At 41.4% G+C, this 22,185-nt stretch overlaps 1 protein-coding gene across 1 annotated transcript in view; it reads right to left on the minus strand.

Moving 5' to 3' along the window:
• grik4 (glutamate receptor, ionotropic, kainate 4) overlaps positions 1-22,185 on the minus strand; it is a 182,189-nt gene that overhangs the window by 33,405 nt on the left and 126,599 nt on the right. Inside the window, exon 10 of the mRNA XM_061720530.1 lies at positions 10,362-10,469. Coding sequence (XP_061576514.1) covers positions 10,362-10,469 — 108 coding nt within the window. The remainder of the gene's footprint in view (positions 1-10,361; positions 10,470-22,185) is intronic.

Consider the following 22,185-nt stretch of genomic DNA (forward strand, 5'->3'; position numbering starts at 1 on the left):
CTGAATCCCCCGGTTGCTCCCGGTTGTCAGGCCAGCGCCGTTGTGTATGGCAGCTCCGCCGACAACCGGTGTGCGAATGTATGCGTGTGTGGGTGAATGTTTGCAGTGTAAAGCGCTTTGGGCTTTGTAGGAGTACAGCTGGAAAGCGCTATATAAGTGTAAGCCATTTACCATATCTAAACACTGTGTCCTAACTGCATGCGAGTGTCCGACTATCGTGTCACACTGCGTGACATCGGACGCTCTCTGTCCATCTCCCTCCAGCCAGCTGCCACTTTACTGAGGTTTTTGTAGTGAAATGAGGAGGTATCATAGAGATAACTTCTCATTTCAACTAACTGGATCAGCCGTTCCTCATCCGTGACCATTTCCTACAGCGCTTTCAACCGGGCTTGTTTTTAAGACATTCAAGGCCTGTCTAAAATAGGTATTAGATGCCATAATAGGTCCCCTTTAAGTTGTTCATATGTTTGTTTTAGCAGGTCTTGCTTTCTAGACCTACTTTTAGGATTTTATGTTATACTTTTAAACTGTGTACTTTTAAAAGTGTGTATTTTAACTTCATAGCCTCTTATCCTGCTTCTTTTAGCTTTTAGCTCCAGTGTTTCCTCATGGGGAGCCTCCATGTTGGGAGTGACTCTGGCCTGCAGGGGTGTCGTCCTGGGGGTCTTTCTGGCCTGGATGGTTGTGGAGCTCTGCACCACGGCTTTACCGCTGTGGTGTGGACTCCTCTATCCGTCTGGGCGGGATGGTCTCTGTGGAGGCCCCCCCCCCCCCTTGTAGCTGCGGGCTATGAGACCTCCTGGTGTGGACGGCTCCCTGATACCGTTTCCTCACCTGGATCCTCAGTGCTCAGCCATATACTTGTGTGAACCACAGTGTGCTTGTGCCTGTCTGTGTATGTGTGTGTGCGGGTGTGGGGAATTATGAAGTTTTAGTGTTGCATTTCTATTTGTATGAAAAGCGCTAAACAAATAAAGATTGATTTGATTTTGTAATTTTTATGTCCAGAGGCAGGTATACTTCTGTTTTTCTCCAATCAAATGTGTGCCCTAGGTTAGAGACATATTTTTAAAACCAAAGGTGGTGTGATAATAATATTTATCCTATTTGATTTCCAGTACTTTAGATGACTATAAATTGATATCCTTTTGTATTTTTTAAATGAGAATTCGAAAACAGGGCCTACAAACTTTAAGTTGTAAGAATCTACATCAAACAACTGGGCCTAGCCCACTGGACTATGCAAGCAATGCAAGCCAAGCCCAATGTAACGGCTGTAATCTACCTTCTGCTTGCTTCCCTGTAGTGGACCTTGGATCTGGAACCTTCACGTGATGTTCATGTTCATAATTTTTAATCAACATTTTTACAGCGAGATCCAGTTATTCAGTGCCCGCCTGTGACTATTCCTATCTGCTAAGCAAAGGGTGCAGGGAACCAAGGAGAAGGATTTAAGACAATTGCAGGACTCCATGAAGCCAGATAGAGGGTTGCCGTGGTAAAGGAACGCGTCATGGAGCGGTCATACACTTTTGTCACATTCCTTTTTATTTTTATTGACACACTCTGCCGGAAAAGATCGCTCCTTTGTTTAAATTTGTAAAAGTTTGTAACGTCACTTGAATTCAGTAAGCGTGGCGATGTTTTAATGAAAATCATAATTATTTTCAGGTTGGCTTTCAGGATGATTAAAACGACATGACTTTTTATGGTTTTCAGGACCAGAGGTAATGAGAGCTTTGTTAACTACATGAAACAGTTATCCATTAAAACACCCTTTTAACATTTATCATCGAAAACACTGTTCGACTTATTGTTGGTTTAGAACAAAGACATTTGAATGCTTTGTTTTGTGACATTATTTGGTCAAAACTGGTCAACTTTATTTTCTTTCATAAGGTTAATTATAAGCCCGTTTAATAGGTATCATTTAATCTGAATGAAGTTCCTTGAAATATGAAATGGCATTCCCTTACATAAAATGTCTTTATAGATTGTGAAATCTAAATGTTACTCTTCAAGTTTAGTTTTCATTTCTAGTTAAATCCTGATAAGATATCCCAGATGAGAGGGGGCAGCTCAGGCCTTTTAGAGAGGAATGCTATGGTGTCAAATTCTGATTGGCTCTTGCCCAGAGCCTGCTAAAGGCCATGATAAATTTGTAGATTTCTTTTTGTCTATGTTCAGTTTTCTTCGGTGTTCAGTTGAGTTTGTCCTCAGTCATGTTACCAGTTCAGCTTTTGACTTAGTTCAGTTCAGTCATGAGAGCAAATAGAAGTCGAGAAAGAATCATCTCCATTATTAGGACGTCGTCCTGCTGAAGATTTCCCTCCAGAGCAATTTTTTTGTCTTTTGCCTGGAAGTTTTGCCCAATTTTGTTATATTTTGAAGCGTTTTTGCTCAGTTCATTAACAATTTGTCGTCATTATTTTTTTCCTTTTTTTATAGAAACAATCATTTTTGTACAATCATAATCTTGCCATCTGTAAGATCATTAACATCGTTATTATTTATTTTTTTTTTTTAACCCAAAGCCAGCACAAAGCCAGAGTGAAGATTTGTCTTAAGTCTGCACGTATCCTGGTTCTGAGCACCTCTATCAAACATGTCTGCAACCAGCCTCTGCCACCGGGGCGGTTTCCTGGGGAAAACACATAGGCTTCCATCTCCATCAGCAGAGTCTAAGCAGCTCCTCGGCTCAACAGCCTTGCCGTGACAGATGATTTAGGTTGATGTCACAAATTATCTGATAGAAAGATGTTATTTCAGTTTAGTTCACCTTCATCAATTCTCTAATTTTCATTTGAGATTTACTCCTCACTGATGCCATCCAGCTGAGTCCAGCTTGTCATTCTCAGCAGAAACCACCTTTGAAGTTATTCAACCTGTTAATTTGTCTTTCATATCATTTTTCTATGATCATTTATACAGTTATTCACTGAATGAATAACATTTATTTGCACATTTCCCTATAATTGCATGCTGTTAATAAAACTTCAGAACTAATCGGTTTTTCATGCATTTTTTTTCCCATAATAGTATCATCCCTTCAGTGAGAATTTACAACTTTTAAATTAAGAATCATTAATCATTTAATGTGGTGATGTTACATCCCTATGTTACCATCTCCAAGCTGCATTCCTTTTGGACCAAACTGACTCATGTTATAAACTTATTTTAATCAAATGTGCAAAATTAAATATTCAGCTTAGTTAAAAAAAATATTGAGGATAATTCCAGAAATAGAGGATTTATCGAACTAGACTATGCTTATTTGTTGTAATCAAGAAGGTTACAATTATCTCAGCCGAATAATAATCTATTAAAGCTAATCTAGTGCTGGAATCAGTTGTCAGACACTGATGACAAGTATTTTTCCATGTTGGCAGCGTTGATGCAAGCGGACTGCTACTGTGTAGCATCAAGTAGTTAGATTTCATGGTGTTCCGGTCTCAGACACAAAAACACAATTGCCATGGGAACCTGCCACTGAGGGTGAATAAATGTTTTTGCAAAGATATAAACATTTCCTGGAACCAACTCAATCAGCGCTTATAAGCACATGGTTTTTGGGCATGCAGTAAAGTGATAACCAATTCTCTGGCCCTTTTTGCTAAAGCTATTTGTGAAATTGAAGTGGGAAGGTGACAGCCATGCGTGGGGGTAATGAAACCACTCTGGAAAGGCTAGGCGGATGTTACAAAAGTGCACGCAGGTCCAGATCTTAGAGGAAAGGAACCATAAATACTGTAACACACATTTTCCCAAGCCAGTGCTACAGGTAAGGAATTTTTAGAGAGGGCCTCAGCCTTGGCTTGTCGGCAGCCCACAAGCGAGATAACAGTGACACAGCAATCACACCATGATGAATGAGCTGTGATAGGCACTGAAAATTGCTCCTTGGTGGTTTCCGGAGTTTGGTCCGAAGGGGGTCTATATTCTTCCCGAGTGAAATCAAAGCTCAGTGCTCATACAATTCTTTCTTTCACATCCTCTTTCTATTTTGAAAACATATCCTCATTGGTACTTCAACTCTACCTACAACACACACGCATGCTCACACACACATCTTCATCCTCGCTTATTGTCCCTCCCCTCCGGTGTGAAATGAACTGTTCCATCTGAACTCCAATCAGTCTCAATGAGACCAGTGAGCTGCTTGGTGGTGAAATATGGCAATATGCCCTTTTCCCATTCACATGGCTTGCAGCTGATAAGCCAGCCACTCAGAATAACACATTGGGCCAATTGCCTCTACTTACAAGCTACTTTGCGCCCTATCATCTGATTCATCAGCGAGGAGAAGGAGCTGGGCGAGTGACAGTTGTCTGTGTACATATACAGAAGTGTTTGTGAATAATGAAGGATGGCTTGAAACACATGCGGCTCACCTAAAATCTGACTGGCTCTGTGCAGTTTAATCATATATGAATCTATATCATCTGATGCTCTTCAGCTGCCGGCATAAAAATGTTATATCAAAGTTGGTCTAAACAAGGAAATTTGGTGTAAAAAATGGGTATGAAAATACAAAAGCCATCTGCTCTGGTAATTTTGTAAAAGAGTTATAATCATTAATACATTGAAAACAATGCAGTTTTGTACAGTAGCTTTGGAGAATTGCTGTGCATGACTTTTATTTGTGTAGCATTTATGGTGGATTTTATCCAGCTAAATAAATGTGTCACAGCTCAGCAGCTCTGTACGTGACACAAACGACACAGTGAAAGGTTTTCTTCTCCTAGAGGACATGTTGGAGTTTTTACAGCATTCCAGATGGACCAAGCACCTCTGGCCTGAAGCTTTTCATTACAGTTCACTAGCCTCCTTTTAAATAATATGTACTACAAAACCTTTGACATTTTTATACAGCTGACTAGCTTTAAAAGTCACAACTTACCATGTTCGTGTTAGTGTTAGTGGTTATAAATACCCAGGAGTTCTAATTTAAATGCTGTAATGTTAAAATACTGACAGGCATTTGCAGAATATATGGCTCATGTCAAGTGCTTGTCAGAAATCCTTTCTACAGGGATTTCGGTCGTGTATATACGTCTTTCTGAAACAATCTGACCAGTGATTTCTTATTTATTTCATAGGTATGAACAGATGACAAAATGCTGTGTTTTGCAGTAGTGAGTACCCCCTTTGAAATGTTTCCTGTTTGTTTTGCATTACAACGTGGAATTAAAATTAACCTACGGGGTGTTTTACCTTAGTTGATCAACATTACATGCCTACCACTTTGATTGTGCAAAGCATTTTATTTGTGAAGCAAATTAGAGATAAAACAAAGAGGAAAGATATTAAGCATGCTTCAGTATTTACCCTCAAAGGCAGTACTCTATCGACCTTCTTTTGGTAGCAATTACAGCATTAAATCTGTCTTTGTAAGCCCCTCACAGCTATTCACTAACATTTTTGCCCATTCCTTAGGACAGACATGCTCCAGTTCTTTCAAACTGGATAGTTTCTGTTGATGAGCCGCAACTTTAAGACATATCACTGAATCTAAACTGAATGTATGAAAACTTAAGAACTTAAGAGCTGTTTAAGAAAAGACAACCTGGCTGCAGACCTTTGCTGTCGTTTTAGCAGTATGCTAGGGGGGTTCATTGTCATACTAAACTGTGTCCAGACTGAAGACACTATCATCGCACCATCGGTAAGGCCTCATGGTCCAGACCAGACCATTGTAATCCACTTTCCAGGCCCTGCTGATAGAAAACAGGGCCGCAGCCTCATGGCTTTTGACTGCACAACGATAAACTCTTTTACATTTCGATACGATGTGAACATTTTCAAAAGGTCCTACTTTTGAAAGACAGAGGTTGACCATTTAATTTCCCCAGTGTTGTCGTTTTCTCTTTCAAATGTTGCGCATCAGTTAGCAGAGTGTTGCTGCCGTAGCATGTACCATGTGGCACTGCATCTTGTGTTATTCATTTCTAATATCAGCGTTGACATAGGCTTTTATTTATCTTTTGGAAGAATAATGTTCAACTTCTTAAGAGAGGCGTGAGACTTTAAAGGGGACTGTAGCAACCTCGTGCTACCGGGGGTCACCAGACAGGAGAGACGACACAGGGTTTTGTGGGGAAATTGTGGTTTTATTATCACAGACGAGTACCAGCACACAGCAGCTCTGTCATCCCTGTAGAGCAGAACCCTTTGCTGGTGTGCAGCCGCTGTTTAAATAGCCAGGCAGGGTGAAGAGATTGATTGTGCACAGGTGTGCACAGGTGTGCCCAATCAGCTGAACCAGGTGCCACTTGTGTGCTGCTCCCCGCAGACCACGCCCAATCCTCCACCCTGCCACAGGGACCTATTATGAAAAACAGGTTTTTTCTTGCTTTAACATATATAAAGTGGTCTCCCCTCAGCCTGCCAACTCAGAGAAGGAGGAAAGCAACCAAATTCTGCAGTGTCTGTACAGCCGCCCGGATGAGCCATCCATACCCCTTTTACACCAATCTGGTGCTAGTGTTGGTGCTAGAGCCGGTTCGTGGTTGGTTCTAAGTAAGAACCGGTTGAGAACCGTTTGCTTTTACACAAGCTGGTGCTGGCCAGCAGCTGGCCAGAGAGCCACGTCATCACGTTACTGTATACGTCACCGTTTCCCAGTACAATTAGCTTAGCTGTTAAATAAATAAAAAATAATATAAACCTAGTGGAATACTGTAATCCAAGTCTGAATGTGTAAATGCTCCCGGGGGAGCTGCGATGTGGAAGCGGGCTGAAGGCTGGAGGAACCACGGATCGAGCGGCGGGGACGCGTCCCCGCGGGGCTGGGACGCGGGCTGGGAGCGGGCTGGGACGCGTCCCCGCGGGCCGGGAACCCGCCGATGGAGCGGCAGCCTCGCGTCCAAGGCTGCGGGGAAGCATCCCAGGGCTGGAACGCTTCCCCGCGGGCTCGGACGCCAGGCTGCCGCTGTTACTGTTGATGGATTGTACCGTAGACCACTGCTGCTTCTGTTTTACATCCATTATTAAATAAATGGATGTAATAATAAAAGAGTCTGCTAACTTAACCGCCGTTTTCAACGCTCCGTTGTTTAAAAACGGCGCTCTTCCGTGTTTATTCTGCTTGGGTTGTTCAGTAACACCGCCCCCAGCCCCTGACGTAAGCACGTAGCCCCCGACGTAACGTGGTTCTTAACTCTGGCTCTAAAGTCTGGCTCTAGCCCAGAACCAGCCCTGGAACCAGCTTGGTGTAAAAGGGGTACCAGTGTCATGTGACTTCTACGAGCCGCTCAGATTCTGCTCCCTTTCGTTACGTAACGAAAATGCGATTTACATAGGTTGGCCTCCGATGCGTGAAACCACGCCCACAACTAACTCCGCCGGCCGGAGCTTCCGCCATTTTTTCGTAGCGGTGTATCGCGTCATTCAGGCAGCCAATCAGCACAGCGCCTCATTATCATAGCCTCCCTGCCCACTCAGAATCCTGCATAGATAATTAGGTTAGAGAATGGGATGATAAAAACATGGCTAGGAGGCTGAATTTCTAATTTATTTAGCAAAAAAAAAAAATCAAAAGCTTGTTTTTAAGACATTCAAGGCCTGTTTAAAATAGGTATTAGATGCCATAATAGGTCCCCTTTAAGTAATTTATCTTAAAGACCCTTTATATTCAATTGGTTCTGAAATGTTTTAGAGAGAAAAAGATAATAATCTTAAGAATATTTCAGAAAGCAAGCCTAGGTAGACATGAGTATTGAAACTTGCATCAGGCTGCAGACTTAAATCAAGTTTATTGTCCTATAAGTTTATAGTTTGTTGGTTTGATCCACAGTCATAGCCTCTGTGAAATCCCGACTAGTAAACTTGTGTATTCTTCAGCATAGCAGAAATAAGCAGCAGTATGTAATAAGAGTAAAAGAATATATATTTTTTCCCAGTTTCTCAGTTTGTGGATGTCTTCTGTCAATAATAATAAAAAAAAAAACATGTATCAGGAAAGACTTTTTTTTTTTTTACATGAACTATTACTGCAGTTAAATATCACACATCCTACTATAAGCATTTGCCCAAAGCTCTACAATCAGCTGTTTTAAAAATCATCAAAATACATGGGCCATCAGCTACCATGATCAGAAAATACTGGTGACCATCTACTGCTTATTTCCTCAACTTCACGTGCAGTTCAACACATTTCCAAAGGCAAAGGCAAATGTATTTATATAGCACATTTCACATGACGAGCATGGGCTCAATGTGCTCCAACTGCCCTGTAACCTAGCTTATATCTTTATTCCTGTTACCTTGCTCTTATATTTAACAAATTCTGATATTCATGCCCTAAGCTGCCCCATGATACTTACACTGATCTAGTTTCATTAAAACCCGGTCGTATTTTACATTTTACTTTTTGTTTTGGACTATGCCTGTGTGCAGCCACTTTAAATTGGCTGCCTTCAGACTTTTAAACTTCATCTGTGGGACATGACATCATTAAATGATTCAACGAATCCAAAGATCTCACTGTACACAAGGGACAAGTCTGCCAAACAAGAGTGACTAACACTGATCTCCAACGGCCCTAGGCAGCACTTCATCAAAAACAAACAGGGCTTCATGTTGGAAAATACTGCAAGGGATCAGGGACATCTCTTAAAACAAAAGCAGGTTAACTGAGTCTGATGTTAGAAATACAAGTTCAAACTCTACCAGGGAAAGAAAAAAAAACAACTCCAGAAACACTGATGCCCTCTCGAGGCCTAAGCTCATTTAACTGAGGCATAGTGAAGAACAGTTGTGTGGTCTGATGAATAAAAGTTTAGTATTGCTTTTGGAAAATTAGAAAAATGGAAAAACACAGACAAAAACACAGACATCAGACAGGTAAAAAAAAACAAAAAACAGAAGGACCAAGTGGCTCCTTATCAGCAGACCAGCATCAGTGATGGTATGGAGCCACATTAAGGCAAAATTAATGTTTAACTTCCACATCTGTAAAGCAGCATTACTAGTGACTGATATGCACTTTAAAAGCTATAAAGCAACATACGCTGCCATGCAGGTGACATCTTTCTCGAGAAATGCTTCACTTTTTTTCAACAAATTAATATCCAACTAAATTGTGCGCATTTTTCAACGACCTGGCTTCATTACTGTCACTTAAACTGTTTGGTGTACAATTAAATGGAACAATATAAGTTACATCAGCCCTGAACTGTTGGGCAGCTAAAACGTTTTATGTAGAAGACTGTAATCAATCTAAGTTCTCATTTCCCAAACACTGAATAAGTCTTGTAAGTGTGAGTGGAGACAACGCTAACTGTGCCCTGCCCCGACTATTCTAATCAAATTCAAATTCTAAAAAAACAATATAATCTCACTGTTTTGATATGCTTTAATTGTATAATTAACTATAGGGTTTAAATTGTATGCAAACAATTTCATTCTGTAGTTAAATGAGGAATACAACTTAATTTGTTCACCAATAAAGCTAATTTGTTTTACTGAACTTTTATAATCGGTCATTAATGGTGCTTTTCCACTAGAACTTGCTCGTCTCAACTCATCTCAACTCGGCTCGACTCAACTTGGCCTAGTTTCCCTTCCATTACAATTCAGCACCCAGAGCAGGAGTAGACGGGGTTCGAGCGAATTTGCTGTGACGTACTTGAGTGTGTGACACAAACGAAGAAGGAAGGAGATGGTATATGTGCTGCTTGGTCTGTGGCGTGTTTTCCATATCAAGTTAAAAAATGAGAGTGAGAGAAGGGTTCAAGCGGCGAGGCTTATTCATTTTTTATTTTAGCTTGTCTCAGCGCTGCTGAAAAGTCCATTTGTAGCCATGAGCAGCTATGGACTTCTGGTAGATCCTCCTCGGCAGAGTAGTTACAGAAAAGTATCTACTCGGCAACCGTTAGAACCCTAGTGGAAAAGCACCAAAACCAAGTCGAGGCGAGTAGGTACTAGTGGAAAAGCACCATTAGAAAATTTGCCGTTGTTTTTTTAAATTTCTTTCAACTGTTCATGAAGTCATTCAACATCAATCACGCAACATGCCAGGTTATGAAGTAATTACTTTAAAACTGCATCTTTTAACACCTAAAGATAAGGAGAGCAGAGAGCATTTTTGTGCAAGAGAACCTGGGGATGACTGATGCAGTAAATTATTAGCTCCTGCTCATACACTGAAGTGCCATCATCTGAAGTACTCAGCGCAAAACAATAACATAGCAACAATTCATGTGATCCCAGGAGGACCGAGTTTAGATCTGAAAACACAAAAAGGGTTTTTGATATGGTAATTGTCTGTCGACTGCAGGATGTCAGTCTTATGTAGCGTAGATCATCCTGGGAGCAGAGTAAATAAAATGGCATAAACTTGTGCAGAAGGTTCTCACCAATATTGTCGTGATCATAAGCGTAGTGTTGAAGAGGGTGTCTGTCACATTGATTGATGGAAGCCTTCTCTCCATGGACAGTCCATCTTCTGAGTGCCACAGGCCAATCTGCAAAGTGACACACAAACACACGCACACACAATCAAGCAAAAGATCAGTCACCAAGTACAAGGGCTGCAAATGTCCAGCTGAAACAGTCTGTGCTTAATTTTCCGTCCCACATATTGAATGAAGATGGGGGAGAATGGCAGATCACCACTGTGAGAGACAAGGTGACAGGAAAACTTTGTAGACTGCAGGAGAGAAAATAATGTTGGCCCCGTGTGGAGTGTGCAGGGGGCACGTGTTCTATCAGAGGCAACAGAGTGCATTCATTAAACCAATTACCTCCAAATACTGTGGCGCTGGGCCAGTTTTTCAATATAGCTCAAGAAAGACTTCAGACTTTCACTTCACACGGTGCCTTTTTCCTGCCTCACATTTATAGTCATCCCTGATGTCTCCTGCTTCATTAATTAGCTTGAAGCTTGTCGGTGTCACATAAATCAGTTTGAAATCACACTCATTGACCACATTCCTGTATCTCACTATTTGACGGGGTTGGTACTGTCAAGTAAAAACCGTAGGGATGTTTCTAACCTTTAAGGATTTTCAAGATTTCTTTAATCATTACACCTGGTGTTTGTTTAAATCTGTCCAAGCAGAAGAGGGCATGACATCAGCAGTCATGTTAGAGGATAGCCTTAAGACGAATAAAGGTCAGAATTACATTTTAAAAATGTGTCTTTTTGATCAGTTTTAGAGCTTCCCTTGATGCAGCCAATCTCCCGCCTAGATTTGATTTTTGAAAGCCATTTTAAGATTAAGAAATAAAATGCTTATTCTAAGTAATCTGTGTTCAGTCATTTGCATTCAAATTCTGTAATCTTCTCACTGCATAAACATTGTTGCTTTCATCTTAAAAGGTTGTAGAGGAAGAAAAATCCCTTTTCATAATAACTGACTTTCCTCCTTTATAAATATTTAGTAAGAGGAGTTAATGTGAAAATAGGGCATATGATCTAGACTTGATTACGTAGTCACTATGATTCAGTGTGTGTCACTGAACTAGGCCTTCTGATTACATACTGGAGAAGTATCACAAATATATGATCTGTTTAAGCATCGTTGACTTAAGTCAGACTAACTATTTATCTATAAAGAGAGAGGGAGATTGAGAGAGCTGGAATCAAAGTTTTCCTTGGGGTGTACATGATCCCCCTATATTCTGTGGTGCGCTTGATGGGAAAAACAGGACCTTGTTCACACAAACAGACTGTACAGTACATCTACCCAAACCTCCCTCGCAAACACATTTCACACTCTGCCACCAATCGACTCATGAGACAGAGGGAGAAGAAAATGTGAGTAGACCGCAGCACAACCGAGAAAATAAATAAATAAAATGAAATGAAAAAAAAAAACAAGCGAAATATGCTTTTCTGCAATCAGCGTACAAAATCAGCTGCCAGAGCCTGTGGAGGTGGTGGGAGGTTGGGAGGCTTTAGCTTGGCTGGGCACAGCACGTGTCATGAAAGGTCTCAGCGGGGGGGTGACTGGGAGGCTAATGGGATGAGGTGGCTCCGCGACTCAAACCTAAGAAGAGGAGGCCAGGAAGACAGAACAAACACACGGGGTTGGGGGGGGGGGGGTAGAGTGGAGCTATACTCTCCACTTTGATAAGATGGGGGTCGGGGTATGCACACGTGGACAAATTTGTTAGTACCTTTCCACTAAAGAAAGAAAAAAACACATAATGTCACTGAAATAACTTGAAACTGACGAAAGTAGAGGTAGACTATAATGGGTTGAACATTGATTTTAAACTGGATAAAAAAAGAATAAAAAAAACACAAAACTTATAAACATAACCTTAAACAAATTATTTGGTACCCCTAGAAAATAATTTGACCATATTGACATGTTGAATGTCATCACAAATGTCTTCAATCTTGCAGTCAGTCAGTCGGACTGTTTAAAGTGTGAAAGGTTTGGTATCATGGTGTTCACACAACTGACCATGGAGCAGAAAAAGCCAAGGAGATGGTTGTTTGAGGACATCAGGGAGAACATTACAGACAACATTAGGGTAAGGTAAAAGCTATCATCATCACCAAGCAGCTTGACGCTCATACAGCTGCATATTTCATTCAGAAGTTTAGGGTACACAGGGCTGTAGCTAAGCTCCCTGGATGTGGCCTCAAGAGGAAAAATGGTGACAAATGGAAGAGACAGATAATATGAATGGTTGTAGATCAGTGATCGGTTCCTTCACTGACAGCCCCCTTCATCCTAGATGTGTGAAGGAGAGCTATTGAAAATCCTTATTCTCTGCTGCGATCAGACGTCACAATTGGCTCTGCTCCCAGTAGATCACACACCCAGCACCCATCCACTCGCTGCAATTTGAACAGTGAACACAGTTTAGCTCTCTCAGGACTGCTTTTTTTTTTTTTTTACTAAGTGCATGTATTTGCACAAAAGAACTTTTATTCATCTGTATAGCGCTTTTTTTTTTATTGATGCATACTATGTATGCTTGCTTTCATATATTTCAATGCTATATATATATATATATATATATATATATATATATATATATATATATATATATATATATATATATATATATATATATATAGAGAGAGAGAGAGCTATATATGATGTGAATTTCCCCTATTAAAGGCGTCTCATAACCAAAAAGCCCAGAACAACTTCCAAAGAGATTCAAGATGAATCCCAAGGTCAAGGTACATCAGTGTCAGATCACACCATCTGTCAGTGTTTGAGCCAAAGTGGACTTAATGGGAGATGACCAAGAAGGACTCCACTATTGAAAGCTAAACATGAAAAGAAAACTGAGACTAAAATTTGTCACAATGCATATTGATGAGCCACAACGCTTCTGGGAGAATGTTATTTGAACATATTAAACAAAACTGAGGTTTTTTGCAAGTCACATCAGCTGTTTTTGGACTGTGGGAGGAAGCCAGATTACCCGGAGGGAACCCACGCAAGCCCGGGGAGAACATGCAAACTCCACACAGAAAGAGTCGAACCAGGGACCTTCTTGCTGTGAGGCAACAGTGTTAACCACTAAGCCACCGTGCTGCCCTATTTTTAGAGCCCGAGCACTTACAGTGCGAAGGCCCTATTGTATCTGTAGGAATTTTCCTTTTTCTTTTCCTTATTTTTCCGACGAAAGGAGGGCCTTTTTGCCCCCCTAAACGTGCCCCAAAAGTCACCAAATTTTGCACGCAAGCCAGGCCTGGCGAAGAATTTGATATTTAATGGTTTGTATTAATGGGCGTGGCAAAATGGCTCAACAGCGCCCCCTAGAAAAATTTGTGCCTCGAGCCCCACAATACCATTTGACGTACATGCACGAAAATCGGTACACACCTGTATCATGTCGCAACTTAAAGAAAAGTCTCTTGGCGCCATGGCCGAAACCGAACAGGAAGTCGGCCATTTTGAATTAATCGTGTAATTTTGGCAAAATTTATGCCATTTCTTCAGCAGCAGCGAACCGTAACGTGCACCCAGGTCTGTTATACATCAAAATGTGCGTCTCGATCCTGCGAATATGCGCATTACTTTTTTCAGTCAAAAGCGTTACCGTGGCGACGATAGACGCCAAAAGGCGCGCCCCCCCCCTACATCTGATCGGTCCATATTTGATAGTTGTGATAAAGACATGTGGGTGGTGTCATCTGACTCGGTTTTGAGTACTTGACCTTCATTGGCATGAATTAGCCCCGCCCCTTCTTCTGATTGGTCGATATTTGATAGATCCTATTTTCTGCCATAACTTTTAAATGGTATGACATACAGTCGTGGCTGGTGTCATCCGCTAAATGTCCAGGCCTGAAGAATCTACATGCAAGTCATACAAGCGGCATACTGCAGCACGCCTGAACATGCACAAGGGTGCGAGGGCCCGTTCGTCGCTGCTTGCAGCTTTAATTAGGGCCCGAGCACTTACAGTGCGAAGGCCCTATTGTATCTGTAGGAATTTTTTTTTTTTTAATTGTCGTTATTCTTTCTTCTGACGAAAGGAGGTCCTTTTTGCCCCCCTAAACGTGCCCCAAAATCACCAAATTTTGCACGCAAGCCAGGCCTGGTGATAAATTTGATATTTCATGGTTTGCATTAACGGGTGTGGCAAGATGGCTCAACAGCGCCCTCTAGAAAACCTTTCTCTGCCATAACTTTTGAATGGTTTGACATAGAGAGTCGTGGGTGGTGTCATCGGACTCGGTATTGAGTCCTTGACTTTCATTGGCCTGAATTAGCCCTGCCTCTTCTTCTGATTGGTTGTCCCTATTTTCTGTTATAACTTTTGAATGGTTTTGACATAAAGACTCGTGGGTGGTGTCATCGGACTCCGTTTTGAGTCCTTGACCATAATTGGTGAAAATTAGCCCCGCCCCTTCTTCTGATTGGTCGATATTTGATAGTTCCTATTTTCTGCCATAACTTTTGAATGGTTTGACATAAAGTGTCGTGGGTGGTGTCATCGGACTTAGTTTTGAGTCCTTGACCTTAATTGGGGCAAATTGCACGAAAATGCGCGAGGGCCCATTCATCGCTGCTTGCATCTTTAATTATTATTTATTTCTGAAATAAAAAAAGATTAGTCAGTTAGATAGTGGACCACAAGTTAGATGAAAACGTGTCATAGAATATAAAAGGGTTTTATGTAGTTTTTTTTTTACCCTGTTGCATTTTTTCCATTTTCATTTCACTGCTTTTTCTTAATCTGTTGCTATCATGTTTTTATCGTAGATCACTTTGTGACTGGTGTCTGTTAAAGGTGATGTAAAAATAAATGTTAATTACTTCCTTACTAAGAGACAAATGCAACTGCAACTGCTGAAATCCCAACCATTAGGTTAATCTGTGCGAGGCAACGACATGGACCCAAAACACACGACTTGATTCTCAACACAGTAATACCTGAGTGTTCCAGACTCATGCTTTTATCACAAAGAAGGGAAGCAGACAACAAAGTCTCACGTCAAGGTGTCGACTTCTGCCATTGTGTTGAGGCGTCTCTGACACAAGCACCTAGTGTACCCTTGGTGTTGGTGTCATGATGGAAGTAGTAGATGTCACAAACAAGCACTGCAGAGTTATTCTGGAGTGTTGTCTTGGGAGGTTGTGAAAGAACCGTCCACACACAACTTTGTGGCAGGTAACACAGCTGAACCCGCTAAGTTAACATGCCCAGAATTAAACTGATCTGCAGTTTCTGTCTGTGTATGGTCTAAAAGCCATTTTCTGGGGTGTCCTGCAGCCGTATCTTGGTGAAAGGCATGAAAGAAATCTGCTGCTCTCCAAGCTTGTGTATTTTATTTGTCAGTGATCTCACACTCCCCATGACGTCTGAGGGAAGAGACTGTTAGCACTTTCTCCTCATTGTTCTCTGTTTTTCTCCTGCTCTACATTGGCAATGTCTTCTCTTTAGCTCATCCAGAATTGGGCTTTGATTTCAAACATTACTTGGTCCTTTGGAAAGCTCTATAAGCTGAGCCACATGTAAACAGCTGTCGTGTTGTCATGGCTACAAGGGCCAGAATTACCAGCAGAAAGCTGCACAACATCCAGACCGGTGATTAAAAAAAAAGTTTCTCTCACATGAAATATTTTTAGTTCATTGACTTCACAGATTGTTTTGATCCACAGCAAGAGCTGACGCAGACCCTCTGCACAGATTTGCAATGCTAAGGGCTCCTGGCAAAGCATGTCCAGAGTCTATTGTGATGCCATAAAAGTGAAAATGGGCTAACCATACTGAGTGTATACATAAAACAAAGGAGCGAATGTGGATCTCTTGTTCTCATTGCAGGAGTTTCTTTTGGTATTTTCAATACAGAAATGACAAATAACCACTGTGCAGTGCTCCCAGTAAATCTAGGCATCAGATTCAGACTTTTCATGAGTGCTTTGCATGATTTTGTTACTCTGAGAAACGGGGAAGACAGTCAGAAAAATCTATGGTAATAACAGAGCATGGAATAGCAGAGGAGCAAAAGGAAAAGATGAGACAAATGGAAAGATGCAGGGGAATGTGAGTCACTTACACTGAGTAGGTGTGGTGGTGAGGCGGGCAAATGGAAAGAAAATCAATGACATAATGTAAAGAACAGCCAGCTAGGGAGCCAGGACACAAGTTGGAGGGAACAAGAGGAAGCGGCAGAAACCGGGGGACTGAAGACAGAGAGACAGAAACACAGAGCTTATGGTTTCTGTCGGTGAAAAATATGCGCAGGGAAAAAAAGGGCGCAAGGAAGTGAGACGGAGAGAGTGACAACTGGTGGAACGACGCGGCCTGTGAGGGATTACCTTGGGTTCATTCTGCGACTGGAATTACAGCAAAGGAAAAGATTAGGGCGGATGCTCAGTGAAGCGTCAGGATTGGGTGATTTTTCTGTCAGAAAAATGCTGTATCCAATAGGGTGTAGCAAGACTGCAACAGACGCATCCATCACACGTGGTAGAAGAAGTAGTTACCATTATCAAGCATAATGTCATACAGCCCACTTACACCGATGCTAAACCTTTCAGGTGTCATAGTGGTGTAAATTAGTTTGAGTTGAGACACATGTGCAGCGTGTGCATGCTTGTTTCCAGCTGTCTGTATTGCTGCCTTGAAGATCGACTTAGAGGAGAAGATGCTGAAGGAGATGTAATATCTACCTATCTGTGGATGTTAACACCAGTTGAATCCGCAGCTAAGCTGAAACTAAACAGAAGAAACGTTGTTATATTTAGAGCATGCTCCCTGCCTCACAATGAGCACATTGTTCAGATGAAACACAGGCATTGTGTGTTTGTGTGCCACGGTTATGCATGTTTTCCCTGCAGAACAGTGAGTGGGAAAAAAATCTAACTTTTTACAGCAGCTCTCTCTGGTGTGACTCATCAGCAGCAGCAATGAGGCTAACCGGGGCACAACTGCAGGTACTCTTCAGGAGCTAAACAGGCGCAGGTGGTGTTGGTGGATGGGGGTGCTCATGGGACCGGGCAGAGCATGCAGTTGTGACTGTGTTTGCAGACCGATAAACAAGAGCTGCAGACTGTATTTTATTGTGCTGCTCTAGTTGGAATTTTTTTTAATCTGCTTTTTTATAACAAAAATAGTCATTGGAAAACTTTTTTTTTGATTCTGAGGATTTACCAAGGTATCTAGCAATTTTAGTATGGTAATTTATTCCAAAGCTGGACAGAACAAGTGTTTGACATCATGATGAATGATAGTGTTGCAAGTTCAATATCCATAACCAGACATAAGGTCTGAGTTGTAGAGAATCCCTTTCAGACAGAAGAGCAAATTTTCAATCCAGTTTTGTAAGTCAGAGCTAAAATATTTGATCAGCATCTTAAATTCAACCCAACCCCTTTCCTCCCCTGCAGGTAGTATTGGACCTTAATATATTTCCAACTCATCTATATCGTTGTTTTTCTCTTTCTTTCTTTCTTTCTTTCTTTCTTTCTTTCTTTCTTTCTTTCTTTCTTTCTTTCTTTCTTTCTTTCTTTCTTTCTTTCTTTCTTTCTTTCTTTCTTTCTTTCTTTCTTTCTTTCTTTCTTTCTTTCTTTCTTTCTTTCTTTCTTTCGACGAAAGGAGGGCCTTTTTGCCCCCCTAAACGTGCCCCAAAAGTCACCAAATTTTGCACGCAAGCCAGGCCTGGCGTAAAATTTGATATTTAATGGTTTGCATTAATGGGCGTTGCCTAACGGCTGAACAGCACCTCCTAGAATACTTTTCTCTGCCATAACTTTTGGATGGGTTGTGATAATGACATGTGGGTGGTGTCATCGGACTCGGTATTGAGTACTTGACCTTCATTGGTGCAAATTAGCCCTGCCCCTTCTTCTGATTCGTCAATATTTCATAGTTTCTATTTTCTGCCATAACTTTTGAATGGTTTAACATAGAAAGTCGTGGGTGGTGTCATCAGACTCGGTATTGAGTCCTTGATCTTCATTGGCCTGAATTAGCCCCGCCCCTTCTTCTGATCGGTTGTCCCTATTTTCTGCTATAACTTTTGAATGGTTTGAAATAGAGAGTCGTGGGTGGTGTCATCGGACTCGGTATTGAGTACTTGACCTTCATTGGTGCAAATTAGCCCCGCCCCTTCTTCTGATTGGTCGATATGTCATAGTTTCTATTTTCTGCCATAACTTTTGAATGGTTTAACATAGAAAGTCGTGGGTGGTGTCATGTCTGATATGCTTATGGGGGGCGGTGGCCATGAGTGCGAGGGCCCGTTCATCGCTGCTTGCAGCTTTAATGTTTATTTATTTCCTTTACTTGCTACTACAACTGTTTTATTTAAAAAGAAAATCATAAAGTAGTGGTTGTAATTACACCTATTTACATGGACACAGGGTGGCCTGCACAAACATCGCTGTCACAGTACATTACTTTTAAAATAACCAAACAGCTTGTGTGAAGATTATTTCATGCATAACAGGTAAGCACACAGTATATGGAACAAAACTCTGTAAACAGTGTTTACCCTGGTTAAGTAGTAAAATAATGTAACAATCGGGGACGACCACCTAGAGTGTGAACGTGGTATCAGTGTGAATCCTTTGAAAAATGTTACAAGATTGTTGGGAGAGAGGAAGAGAGTAAATGAAACAACACCTATAAGGTTACTAATCCTGTTTGGTGAGTCTGTACATGCGGCACGGAAAATCCTGAGTCTTGGTTCAAACTGATAAAAACTGACTGATAAAAACTGAGACACTGAGGGGAAACTTGTAGGCTCACAGGAACAGGGGCTCACGGGCACATGCACATAAATTTGCATGTACATGCATATAAACACACACACACGCGCGCGAACACGCACAGACACACACACACACACACACACACACTAACATTCACAGCCTCGCCCAGCCTTGAAATCCGTTAAGACTGAGGGATCTTGCAAAACAGCTCATCCATTCTGCTTTTGATCTATTCCCCATCTCCAGCCTGCGAAGTGCAAACTGAGAAAAACAAAAGAGGGAAGGGGACTGCTTTACGTCTCAGAGAGACCAAACAAAGGAGAGAGAGCGAGATGCACACAAAAGATGCCGGTGTGCTCAGACTAGAGATGTGGGTTCCTGCTTTGACTACTTCAATATGAATTTCAAAATGTAGCCGCACATTTAGCATATGAAAGGTCATTTTGAGAAGGCTGATGATTCGGCAGGATTGCATTGATGGTTTATGTGACTGGTTCAAACAAAATATACCACAAAATTAGAGCGATGTCAGCATACTGCCCTGAAAAAAAAAAAATGATTCTACGTTCACACACACAAGGGTACGCAGCTGCTTTAATCTGTCTTTGACCATTCCCTCAAGATTTCATATCAATTTTAGCCACAAACAGAAACCCAAAACAACATGATGGACAACATGTCAAAAGTCAAACTAATCTTGCCAAACTTCCTCCTTGTCTCAAAACATTAAAATCAACAGTTACATTGCAAATCTGTCAACACCCCTGCAGCAAACAGTTTTATGTCTATTTGCATGCCAGCACGAGAGAAAGCAGCAACCAAGTCAGTTATTAAACCCCACAGTCTACACATGGAGCCCAAATCAGAATCAAACTATTCCATGTTAATCCTGACGTCCTGATTATACATCAAAGGTTACTCATGAAATTACATTTATAATTAGTGATCAGTATTCATGAACATTTGAGTAAATTAAATGAACATAAAATGAGAAAAAATCTAATAAAAGCGAATGGAGTAGGTAGCTTGCAGACAAGTTGTGTTTTTCTTAAGATTCATAGCTCCTCTGACCCCCAGGACTGTCGGCAGCAATCAGGACCTTTAGTTCATAACAGAGACAGCTATGTGTGCAACACACCAGAGGCGACACGGCAGCTCATAAGACAATCTACGGCTCGGTGACTGAGCGTTACTGACATTACAGAGCGGGCATGTTGCTTTTACACTCTAAACTTCAGATAACAGCCTCCTACATCTGACACTTTCTCTAAACAAGGTTGACGTGGCGATATGAGGAAAAATAAAGTTGACCTACAGTAAATTGAGGGCGTCACAAAACCTAGACAGATTAAAAGAACATAAAAGAAAGAGATACCCCGAGGAGGGCTGATGATACGTAATGAAGCAAAGTGTGAGAAAAGGCTCTTTTTTTGGGGGGTTGTTGTAAACAGTTAATATAACAGTGAATTCACCCGTTTCTAATTGGGATTCCAGACACATGTTTGGAAGTGTAAATACTTGAAAAAGCCCAAGTGTTTTCACTTTGCACAGTAAAACAATGGTACGTGAACACGGCGAGGGAGAAAGCGTGTTGAATGGATGAGATTTTTCAAGTTAATGTGGCCTGACGTTATTCAACAACACGCTGCAGTTTCACTGACTCGAATAATGAACTTTACACGCATTAACACACAAGCACATACTGTCTGTGGCATTACAACACCGAGGAGGAAGAAAAAAAAAAGAAAGAAGACATTTAGTCCCGATTTGCTTTGCCATACCGTTTCTGAGTTATGGCTTGCAACAGATAAAACACAGTATAGGGTGAAATCCAGATAAAAGGTCTTACCAGTAAATTTATATCCACTCAATCTGATCTTCTGAGAAGCGTTGGAAATTTTCAGAGACAATTTTACGTAACGCTGACATAATGCTGCGTTGTCTACTGGCAAATAAATACAATTTATGCCATAACAAAGTCTTTTCTACCACAGACAGGTGCAGTAGTCGTATTTTCTCAAACAAGAATTATATGCAGTGACACTCAGCGTTTGAATAAGCAAATGATACATACATCTTATAAATGTCTTTTATACAAAGTAGGGGTTGGCGATATGACAATATTAGATTGTGAAGGATTACAACATGAAGACGATCTTTCAAACTGGAGAAATCGTGGGATCCTCTAGGACAGTGTTCCCCAACCTTTTCTGTACTGCGGACCGGTTTAACGTCTGACAATATTTTCACGGCCCAATCTAAAAGGTGTAGCTGATAAAAACTAAATAAAATGACAAGATCGGCATTAAAAACTGTGGGATTTTCTCTATAATAATAATAATAATAATAATAATAATAATAATAATAATAATAATTCATTTTATTTGGAGGCGCCTTTCACGACACCCAAGGTCACCTTACAGAATAAAAACACAGGAAATACAATTAAAAATACAATAAACATCCATACAAGTAACAAGACAAATAATGTAACAGTAGACAAACAAACTGGTGGGAAGTAGTGCGTGATGTCCGGTTATAGTGAATGGGCAAGTTTGAACAGGTGGGTTTTGAGTTGTGTTTTGAATGTGGTGATGGAGTCTATTCGTTTTATGTGTGGGGGGAGGGAGTTCCAGAGTCTGGGTGCCGAGCAGCTGAAAGCTCGGGCACCCATGGTGCTGAGGTGTGAGGTGGGAGTGTAAAGGAGTCCAGCAGAGGTTGAGCGGAGGGTGCGGGAGGGGGTGTAATCTTGCAATAGGTCACAGAGGTAAGTGGGGGCTAGGTTGTGAAGGGCTTTGTGGGTGAGGAGGAGGTTTTTGTAAATGATACGGTATTGGACTGGGAGCCAGTGGAGTTGGATGAGGACGGGGGTGATGTGGTCAGATGACTTGGTGCGGGTGATGATCCGGGCGGCCGAGTTCTGTATGAGTTGCAGTTTGTCGGTGAGTTTGGTTGGGAGGCCAGTGAGGAGGGCGTTGCAGTAATCAATACGGGATGTGATGAATGAGTGGACCAGGATTTCTGTGCTGGATTGGGACAG

The sequence above is a fragment of the Cololabis saira genome, chromosome 4, assembly GCF_033807715.1.
Source record: "Cololabis saira isolate AMF1-May2022 chromosome 4, fColSai1.1, whole genome shotgun sequence".
Taxonomy (NCBI): domain Eukaryota; kingdom Metazoa; phylum Chordata; class Actinopteri; order Beloniformes; family Belonidae; genus Cololabis; species Cololabis saira.